This window comes from Rhea pennata, chromosome 7 (assembly GCF_028389875.1).
Source record: "Rhea pennata isolate bPtePen1 chromosome 7, bPtePen1.pri, whole genome shotgun sequence".
In the NCBI taxonomy this organism is placed as follows: domain Eukaryota; kingdom Metazoa; phylum Chordata; class Aves; order Rheiformes; family Rheidae; genus Rhea; species Rhea pennata.
The window spans coordinates 15,282,603-15,292,715 of record NC_084669.1 but is presented as its reverse complement, the minus strand read 5'-3'; the positions used below and the strand labels follow the sequence as shown (position 1 = coordinate 15,292,715).

The following is a 10,113-nucleotide window of genomic DNA, read 5'->3' as shown; positions in this document are numbered from 1 at the left end:
CCGCTCGAACAGCACGTGTCCCGGGGGGACGTGGCGGCCACCAGCCCCGGGCTGCAGGCACAGGAGCCGCCTGAGAGGCGGCCTCCCCGGGCCATGCTGTCCCCGTGTCCCGCATCCTGCGGCTCGCCGTGCTCGATCAGGGCTAAGAAAAGCGTGTATGAAGCAGCCTGGATGAAAGGGGCCGGTTGCCCTAGCCTGGCCCGGGCGGCTTGTGCTCCCTAAAAGCCGGCCGTGCCGCAAAGCGGAGCGCTCTGCCCTCCATCACTACTCCCAGCAGTGCTCCTCAGAGCCCGTGACGGAGGTGGCCGAGCAGTTCCAGGTACCATCCAGTGGCAACGGGCTTCACGGAGCAGCTCTGCTCGGCTCAGGAGATGGTTTTCACAGCAAATAAGGTCCCCTATGGAAATGGGTGTTTGAAACCAATGCAAAAATGTTTCAGTGGTGTCAGAGGCTCGGTTGGTCCCCGTACTTAGGCCAGACCCGGACTCCCTCCCAGCCGTGTGCATCGTCAGGGTGCAAATACCTGCTGGCCTGCCCGGGCAAAACCCAGGGACGCTTGTGGCCTCGCCAGCCAGCTGTGCCGGAACAGAGGTGCCAGAAGGCACTCGAAGAGATGCCTCAGCAGGCTCCTGGTCAAGCCGTGACACTTCATCCTGAGCCAGGCACCTTCCAGGAACGCTCCCCTGCGGGAGCTGGGGATTTCCAAGGCTGGGGAATCGCCATTTCCATCGGAAGCTCCTTTCATCTGGGACTTTTTTCCCATTCCAGAAGGGCTGGGGTGAGCTTCAGCCCTGAAAGTGTTACACCGTGTTGCTTAGACTCACCCACTCTTTAGCACTGGGTAGGTCAGGAGAAGGCACCGTGCATGCGCAGCAAGTCACCGTCATCTTCCCTTCTGCAAAGGTAAAGAGGCTCAGGAGCACTTCCAGGCATCAGGTCGTATCTTGGACTCTTGCTTGCAACTGCTCCAGTCTTTCATGGCCTCCCCCTCACCACCTCTGAGACAACATGGATCGTCTGGGCCACCTCCAAGCACGTACAAATCCTTTTCCTGGGTTGAGCAGCACTGGAGCCCTCTGTTGCTCCCCTCCGCGTTGCTCCCCATGAGGATGTGGGTGCTGGGTCCTGCCTGGGGTGTTGCCTGTAGCCATTGCAAAATGAAGGCCAAGCAGCAACCCATACACTTCACGGCAAGCAGAGGAGATCCGCTAATCCTGCCTTCGTGGGGGTATTAGACCTAAAGGGCAGCCCGGGTTGGACTGACAGTCCCAAATGGAGATCCTAACCCAATGCACTAAAGAAAAATCTGATGAAAATCTAGTGCCCCATGACCACGGGATTCCTCGCTCCCTCCCTTGCAGGGCCTGATGGAGGATGGGGCTGCTCCCAGAGGCCCCATTGCACCCCATGCGGAGGGCAGGGGGCATCTTCCAAGCCGCCCGGCATGCTGGGTGGGAAAGATAAATAAATACTGGAATAAATAAATACCAGTGGCAAAGAGGCCTGAAATGATGCTGTCGTTTGCTGGGAATGAGAGACACAAGTGTAATTTAGGTTTTGATATTATGAAAGTCTCGCTGCTCTAAAACAGCAGGGCACTCAGTGCCTCATTAATAAAGGATAAACTTGGAGTCTATTTACAATGCACTTTTTGGGGTTATTTACACTCCATTATACATATGTAATGCTGCACATATTTACCGCTCTGTTCTGCTGCCGAGAGCAGCCGAGCTGGGAGGGAGACAGAGGGGGAAGCGGCTGATGCCGTGGAGCTGCGACCCCGGCTCTGACTGGTGTCCCTTAAGCTGCGCGCCGAGCTGCAAGGAGAGGCCCCCGAGCCAGCTGCCGGAGATGGAGACATCAGGACAGGGCCCTAGGGGGACCAGTTTGGCCAAGCCCCCATCCCCATGGCTGCAGCGCCCTGGACTGGTCACAGCACTGCGTGGGCCACTCTCAGCAGTCACTGAGGGTTGAGATGTGGGGGAAGCTGGGCTCAGAGACCAACCTGGGGCAGCAGCGACTTGTGGGTGCAGATGCACCTAGGACCACCTAGTTCTTGCTTTGAAGGGTGCACTGCCCCACATGAGCACCCCTGCAGGCAGTATAGGGCTTCATTCCCCCCCCACCCCAGGCAGGGACTAAAGTGCATTTGCAGTGGGTTTGCACGGCCAAGCTGGTTGAGATGCCAGGGCCTGGGAACCACTTTGACCACAGCCTCAGCTTGCAAAGTGAGGGGAGACACAGCCAGACACGTGGGGAGGGGGAATAGTCCAGGTGCCAGAGGAAGGGTCCATCCCATGCTGCCACTCGCCAGGTCTCTCCCATCCTATGCCCAGACTTCCCAGATGCCCAGCCCAGGAGTTAACGCTCTTTATTAAATACCTTGTGCAGGCAGCTCTGGTGACATCCATGTGCCTGGGCTCGAGGGGATACCCCTCACCCCATAGTGTTTTAGGAGGTCCTGTCTCTGGAAAGGCAGCTTTTCCGGCACAGGGGTGATGCCCACCAGTTGGCACCCGCTGGCCGCAGTGAAGCGGCCAGTCCTGGAGGCAGGTTGCTTCACCCACAACATCCCCTTGCAATAGCAGCCAGCAGTGTCCTCAGCTGGAGGCCCCACATGGAGGGCATGGGTCTAGCATCACCTCCCTCCCACGGCCGGGAAGGTTTGGAGGGAGCGGGGTGCTGGGGGCATTGGGGTGTGCCTGGTCCCCCTGCCACCTAGGGACATGTGACCCATGTCCCTGGGCTGGAGGAGCAGGAGACGGCTGGGGAAAAGGATAAGGCACAGCTGCAGGATACGTCCTGCAGACCCAGAGCTGCCTGGAGCCCAAGGGAGTTTGCACCTGCAGCCCTGAGACTCCTCCGCCACCCCTGGTGCCCCTATCGTGGGTCGGGGTCCTGCACTGGGAGGTGCTGGGTGAAGTCAGGGCAGCCGGGAGCCCAGCCCCTCCGGCGAGCTGTTCTCCAGGGTCCCGTAGCCTCCAAGCTTCACCATCTTGACGAGGCGGGTTGGGGCGGAGAGGACGGAGCAGCGGGCGGCGAAGATCTGGCTGATCTCCACGAAGGTTTTGTTCTTGGTCTCAGGGATGACGAGGTAGACGTAGATGGCCACCAGCAGGCAGATGCCACAGAAAAACAGGTAGCAGAAGGCACCAGCTGACATCTGGGGGCAGCAAGAGAGCTGGCACGGGGCAGGCGGCCGCGCACCCCAAGCCGAGCGCGGCACCAGGCATCTGCCCTTCGCATCACCCCTCCCGGAGCCAGCTCCCACCGGCACCCCCGGGCCCCGGCAGAGCTGGGAGCACGGGCTGGGCCATCTCCTTCCCCGCTCCTCCTCCCGCGGACCCCCGGGGCTGGTACCTGCAAGAAGGGGAAGATGAAGCCGACGGTGAAGTTGGAGAGCCAGTTGAGGGACCCGGCGGTGCGACTGCGTGAAGAGCTCGGCCGTTATCAGGAAGGGGACGCCGGCTGGGCAGGGGGGGACAGGTCAGCCCCTGCCCGGCTCTCCTCTGGGCCCTCGCTTTGCGATAACTTGCCTAAACCCCGATACAGTAAATCTAAAACAGACTAAAGGCACCCTGGAAGGTGTGCTCGGCACCGTGGATAATGTTGTTGTTCCCGACTTTCCTTAAGCAAAATGGTTTAGAAAATCTTCTGACAAAAGTAGCTCGAAGTTTTGCCCCTGTGGCCTTTTCCTGCAGGACGCAGAAAGGCCGTTTTCAAGTGAGCTTTCCTCAGTCTGTACCGGGTTAAAAAAAAAATAATAAAAAATAAATAAAATAAAAAGAAGAAGAAGAAGAATTGCTGTAAATGGTTCTTTCAGCCAGCTTGGCCATTGAAAAGTTGGACACCGGTCGTGGCTATTTCTCCTGCAAGGACGCAGCCCTTCGTGCCACCCGCCCAGGACTCCTGGGTCCCAGCACCCCGTCCCTTTGCGGAGGGGATCCAGCACACTGCTCTGGACCCACGGGGCTCTGGCAGGGGATGGTATTCAGTGTGGGGACATGCCCAGCGTCCCGATGCCTGGGACAGAGCTGACGGGGACCTCTTATAAAAGAGCTTCAAAAAAAAAAAAAAAAAAAAAAAAAAATCAAGGAGGAGTGAACCCCCTGATGGACTCTTACTCACAGCTCGCCCAGAATAGAGATATATATTTTTTTTTAGTTTTAAAAGTCCTATTCATCATTGTTTGTGAACAATGAGCCATTAAAATCCTAATTAAAGATGTAATTACAGCGAAGAAAGTCTGGGCTGAGGATGAATTATAGATCCGCTAGCAGCTCTGCTAATACATCACCCGGGTAAAGCAGCCCGGGCTCCCGGCGCCGTGCCCGGCGCCCGCTCTCGCGCCCGCGCTTGGCCGGGGCCACGAAGCCGCCTGCCAGCCGCGCGGGGACGGGCGCGGGTGCCGCCTCCGGGGGGGCCTTGGGAATCCCGCTAGGACTCTTTGGCGGTGCGACCTGGGCGCGAGGGCGATCCTGAGCTGGTCCCAAATGCGGGATGCTGCTGAGATGCGCCGGGGGGTGGGGGGGGGGAGGTTGCTGGTGGGGTACGGCACGAAAAGCCGAGGCTCGGGTGCTGGTGCACGTGTCTGGCCGACTCTGCCCCCCCCACCCCAGCTCGCCCCCGGCCCCGGCTGCTCCCCCTCCGCCCCGGCCCGGCTCCCGGTGGACCCACCTGGTCCCACGCAGAAGCCGGCGATGATGCCGACCACGCAGGCGACGGCGACGTAGCGCATCCCGGGCAGCGCTGCCTGCGGAGGGGACCGGACGCCCCGAGGGTCGCGCCGTGCACCCCCGGCACCCCGGCGCCCGTTCACCCCCCCCACACCCCACCCCACCACCCTCCCCATCCCGGCGGAGAGGCAGGAGAGCCAGGGGCGGCTCCGGACAAACCGAGGGGGCTTCGGCCGCGGCAAAGCTCGGAGCATCGCGGGCGCTGCAGGCCCGTCCCCGGGGGAGCGGGGACATTATTTCTGCAAAAAGCGGCCGCGTGTGGATTTGGAGGGTGTTTTCTGTCGTTGTCGTTATCCTTCGCGCTGAACTTTCCCGCCCCGAGCGGCGTGCGGGAGCCGGCTCACGTCCCGCTCGCGCCCGCGCCGCCCTCCCCTCCGCTGCCCCGCTCCCGCCCGGCGCCGGGGGCCCCGGCCCTGCCCCGGCGCGGCGCCCGGAGCCCACCTGCAGCAGCCGGGACACGGTGACGCCCGCCGAGCAGAGGCCCATGGAGCAGAAGCCGGCGAGGAGCAGGGGCCGGCGGCCCAGCTTCTCCACGGCGACGCACTGCCGGGGGAGAGCGGCGGTGGCTGGGGGGGTCCCGGCACCGCGTCCCCCCCGCCCGCCCCTCCGGCAGCCCGGGGTGGTGGTGCTGGGAGCTGGGGCAGGGCTCTGCACCCTGGGTGAGGGTGGGGGGGGGGGAGGGTGCACCCATCTGTCTGTCTGTCTGTCTGTCACTCACCCCGATGAGCCCCGCGGCGATTTCAACGGCGCCGGTGCCCACGGTGACGTAGGGGATCTGGGGCGCCGGGATGCCGGCAGCCTCGAAGATGGTGTTGGTGTAAAACCAGATCTGCTGGGAGGAGGCTGAGCGTGAGCTGGGGCGGGGGGGAGGGAGCAATGGGACCTGTGACGGCCCCGTGGTGAAACGAGTCGCCAGGTCTCAGCTCATCTCTGCAGAGCCGGTCCCGGGGCCGAGCGAGGATCCCGCGGGGCTTACGGCGTCGATCCCGGAGAGCTGCATGCCGGCGTTCACCACCACCACGGAGAGGGTTTGCCAGCGGACGGAGCGGTCCCGGAGCAGCTGCCAGACGGAGACGGTCTCCACGGAGGAGAGCGACCGCTGCTCCTCCCTCATCTCCTCCATCTCGGCCTGCACGTCGGTGGTGCCCAGGAGCCAGCGCAGCGCTGCGGGGAGAGCGGGGCGGTCACCCGCGCGCGTGTCCCGTCCCGTCCCATCCCGTCCCGTCTCCCCCGGCCGCAGCTACGAGACACAGCCGCAGCACGTGTTCGGCTCCTCACCCGGGGCAGCCTCCCCAGGGGAACCCCCCCGACCCATGGGGTTGAGGCGAGGAGGTGCCCTGACACCACAGTGACGGGCACCGGGAACAAGGCTGCGGAGCAATAAGGTGGGAGAGGTGTCCCCCCTCCCACCTCAACCCTGTGCTGCCACAGCAGCTTTTCCTAGGAGCGTGGACAGGCGAGGAGGGTGCCACGAGGTGGGACTCCTTCGCCGGGGCCAAAGCTGCATGTGGGAGGATGCTGTGAGGATGCACCCTGCTCTTGGGAGACCTTGGCCAGCGCCCAGCGCCCCGCGGGTGCCCCTCACCCTCGGCGGCCCCACGGACGTCGTTCCTCTCTATCAGCAGGTACCGCGGGCTCTCGGGGAAGCAGCGCAGCAGCAGGAGCTGTAGGGAGGCAGGAACGACCACCACGGACAGGAGAAGGGGCCAGTACCTGTCCTGCAAGGAGCCAAAGAGGGATGTGTCACCGGGGGGGCAGAGCAGATCGATGTGGGTCTGGGGGCCAGCAGGAGCAGGCTGGGGGGCATCCCACTCACCTCACCCAGCAGCTCTGGGAGCCCCAGGACCTGTGCCGAGAAAACCCCCAGGCAGATGAAGATGCTGGGCATGAGGCCCAGGAGACCCCGCAGGCTTCTGGGGGCGACTTCTCCTAGGTACAGGGGCACCACGCTGAGGCAGATGCCTGGAGGGACAGGGCAGGAGGCACCGTGGTGGAACAGGCAGCCAGAAGAAGACCTTCCGTGCATCCCTTCCCACATTCAGCACCATCTGTGGCAGGGGTCCCCTCTGGCCACCCCATGGTGCAGACCCTCTTACTGTACTGCTAGCATGGAGATGGGGACAGCCTGTGGCCATGGGGGACACGAGGTCTTCTCCAGCCCTCCAGAAAAGGGCCATAGGGGACTGAGACGCGAGGCCAGGGCTGTGCACAGCCCCAGAGCAGCTGGGGACCAAGAATCACCTACCTGAGTGGACCCCCATGATGAAACGGCCAAAAATCAACATCTCAGGGGACCCTAGGTCCCGGCTGAAGCCCATGGAAGCGCCGGCCAGGAGGACGAGGAGAGCACTGCAGCTCAATGTGCCATTCCTAGTGGTGCACAAGCAGTGGGGCAGCCCCTCCGTGCAGTCCCTATCCCCACCCATGGTCCCCATCCCGCTGTACCCTCCTTACCTGCCACGGTGTGCCACCAGCACCCCTACCAGCACAGAGCCCAGCAGCCCGCCCAGGGCAAAGATGGAGACAGTCAGGGAGTAGAGGAGGGTCAGGAGGCCGGGGGCCAGCCCGTGCCCCTGCCGCCGGGACCACGTGGCATTGTAGAAAGCCTTAATGGGCTGTGGGGCAGAGAGAGACGCCTGGGCACCAAGCACGCTGGGAGAGGGGAGCGAGGCCGGGCCAGCCCCACAAGAAGGATGCCATGGGTTTAACAGCATCCCAGAGGGCTGGTCTGGAGAAGGACAGTGCACAACTGGGGGTGACTGGGATGTGGCTTTCAAGGATGGGACCAGAGGCTTTCAAGGATGACTTACAGACACCCTTGGGCAGAGCTGGAGCACGAGGGGCAAGGCAGCTTGTAGGGAGCTTTTCCCCACGAGGCCTTCCAGCAGGGACCAGTTTTGGTGGGAAACCTGAACCCAGGACCCCCATGTTTCTTCCACGTGCCGTCCTTCCCCTGGGCTACTGTCTACAGGGATTTTTGTCTAATCCAACATGTTGGCTTTGGGCTTTCGAGTAGCAGTGCCTCCACCCTCGCTGGGCCAGGGGAGACACGGGCGCCTTCCCCTCGTCCCTGCCTGCGCCTGCCACCTCTTACCGCTGCCGGTGCATTCACCACAGCCAGGTTGTAGCCGTAGAGCATGGAGGAGCCGAAGGACACCAGGAGCGTGACCGACAGCAGCGGGAAGGTGAGGTGCTGGGAGAGAGGAGATGGGATTGGATTGCAGGGACAGCAGGAGCCAAGGTCACATGTGAAACAGGTTGCTTTGGGTCACTGCCCCCTTTTTTTTGACGGGGGGGGGGGGGGGGTGGGTGGGATGTCCCGGCCCCAGAGCAAAGCCGTGCTTTGGTGCACAGGCAGCAGCAACCACCATCCATGGTCCAGGTGGGTTTACAGCTGCAAACCGACCAGGGCCTGGGCCCTGGGGAAGAGCCAGACCACGGGCTGCTCCTGCTGCAAAGCCAGCCTGGAGCCGGGGTTGCTGCCCCCAGCCCCACGCCGCACCGAGCACCCAGCCCACCCCAACGGCCCGGTTCTGCTCCGCAGCCTGCCTGGGGCGGGGGGGGGGGGGGGAAGCTGAGCAGCCCGGCTGGTGGGGGCTTCCCGTCACTCTCCCCCTCCCCTTTTCAGCTGAGCTTTTCACCCAAACCTCAAACCCAGCAGCCCCCAACCCCACCTCACCACCAGAGAAAGGGCCTGGGCGTCCTCCCTGCGGCCGCCCCCCTCCCCAAGCACTGGAGCCGAATCCATAGCACCCAGCAGCTCCCGGCTCACGCACGCCAAATCCCCTCTAATCCCACCAGGAATCCTGAGCCGGGAGGGGGGGAAAGCCCATGGGTTTGGAGGGGGGGGGACCCCACCCCAGCAGCCCCTGGCCCATATGGTGCTCACCCCAGCGGTCTCCCTGCCGGGGTGCCGGGTCCCTTTCCCGTCCATGGGAGTGAGGCCGCGGTCGGAGCTGGGTGAAGGAGGAAGAGTAGGGGGAGAGGAAGGCGGCCCCAGTCTGTCTGCTTGATTCATTTCTCCCAGTTTTAGATGGAAGAAACAGGGGTGGGTTGAAGGCAAGGCAGCCTGGATGCCCGTGGGGCTCATTGGAGGCGTCCGAGCGGTCGGAGGAGGAGTCTGGGGGCCTCCCCGCCTCGCCGGGGGGCAGAGTGGGGCTGGGGGCAGTGCGTGTCCTGGGGCGCCCAGCTGGAAAGTCCGGGTTAAGTCCCCGGCTGGGAGAAGGCATCTGGGGGCCGCGGGTGACCCCCGCCAGGCTCAGCACCTCTCCAGTGGGACCGTGCTGGGTGGCATCACTGCATGGTCCCTGGATGGGGAGGGGGGGTGGAGGGACAGCCCCACATAGCCTGGCACCCTCGGCAGACCCCCGCAGCCCGTCAGGCCATGGGGCCGCTCTGCCTCGGGGTGGGAGGGCTGGTAGCCCACGTCCCCCGAGACCTGCCCTGTGGTGGGCACCGGATGGCACGGCCCCTCGCCCCCCCGGGCACGGCCCCCAGCCCCAGCAAGCAGAGATGCGGCTCATGGCAGCTCAGAGGAATCCAATTTTGCTGCGGCCAGGAGCTGCCTCCCCCCGCTGCTAATGAAGTGCCTTTAATTAGCAGCCTAATAGCAAGCTCTTAATTTGCTGAACAGCCAGTTGAAAGGATGGGGACCCCACCAAGCCGGCTGGCGGCAGCTCCAAGGGCTTAAAAGGGGCAGGACCCGGTGGGCTGGCCCCACCTGCCCCACTCCCCCAGGGGTCCCGGTGGCACCCAGCCCCTGGCTCCGACACCGCTGATCCTGAGCGCCCCTTCCTCCCACAGCCAGGATGCTCCAGCTCCCATCGCTTCCCTCCTGATGAGCCCCCAGCCCTCCGCAAAGCCACCGAGAGATTCACTGTGTCCTCCCCCCCCCCCCCGCCACTGCAGCCAAGATCCTCTCCCAACCTGCTGGGATTTGACTTTTCCAAGGGCTCCTGCATCTTCCTGGACCTCGGTTTCTCCATGTCTCGATCCAGGGTATCATCTTTCCCTCCCCGACTTGAGGGAGCTGTGGAGACCTCGATGACTGGCTGGGCCAGGAGCATCCCGACCAGCGTGGGGCCGCTGTCCCAGCGAGCAGGGGTGCAGCCAGGGGGTGCTTGCCCCCAGAATGCTCAGCCCATGCCCCACGCCGTGAAAGTAGCATTGCCACGGATGGGGCGATAAGCCAGGCCATGCTGCGTCCCGTGGTTGTTCTCCCGCTGCTCCAGTTGTTCAGACAAATGACTCATCCCTGGGACCAGCGCCTGGAGGGTTAAACGCGGACAGTCCAGTGGGCCCAGCTCAGGGAGCTGTAGGGAGATGAGGAACCAGCAAGGTCAAGTAAGCCACTGGCGTGACCCAGCCCAGGACCCTG

The 10,113-nt window shown here is 63.4% G+C and overlaps 1 protein-coding gene across 1 annotated transcript; it reads right to left on the bottom strand.

The window, feature by feature from the left end:
* Positions 1-2,923: 2,923 nt before the first annotated feature.
* LOC134142853 (solute carrier family 2, facilitated glucose transporter member 9-like) lies at positions 2,924-9,802 on the bottom strand. Its single transcript, XM_062580401.1, is given in 14 exon segments — positions 2,924-3,163; positions 3,361-3,418; positions 3,420-3,468; positions 4,678-4,753; positions 5,178-5,279; positions 5,455-5,565; positions 5,713-5,900; positions 6,322-6,454; positions 6,553-6,698; positions 6,982-7,106; positions 7,191-7,351; positions 7,831-7,929; positions 8,626-8,821; positions 9,663-9,802. Coding segments are annotated over 14 exon segments (1,824 nt in total).
* Between the last annotated feature and the right edge of the window lie 311 nt (positions 9,803-10,113).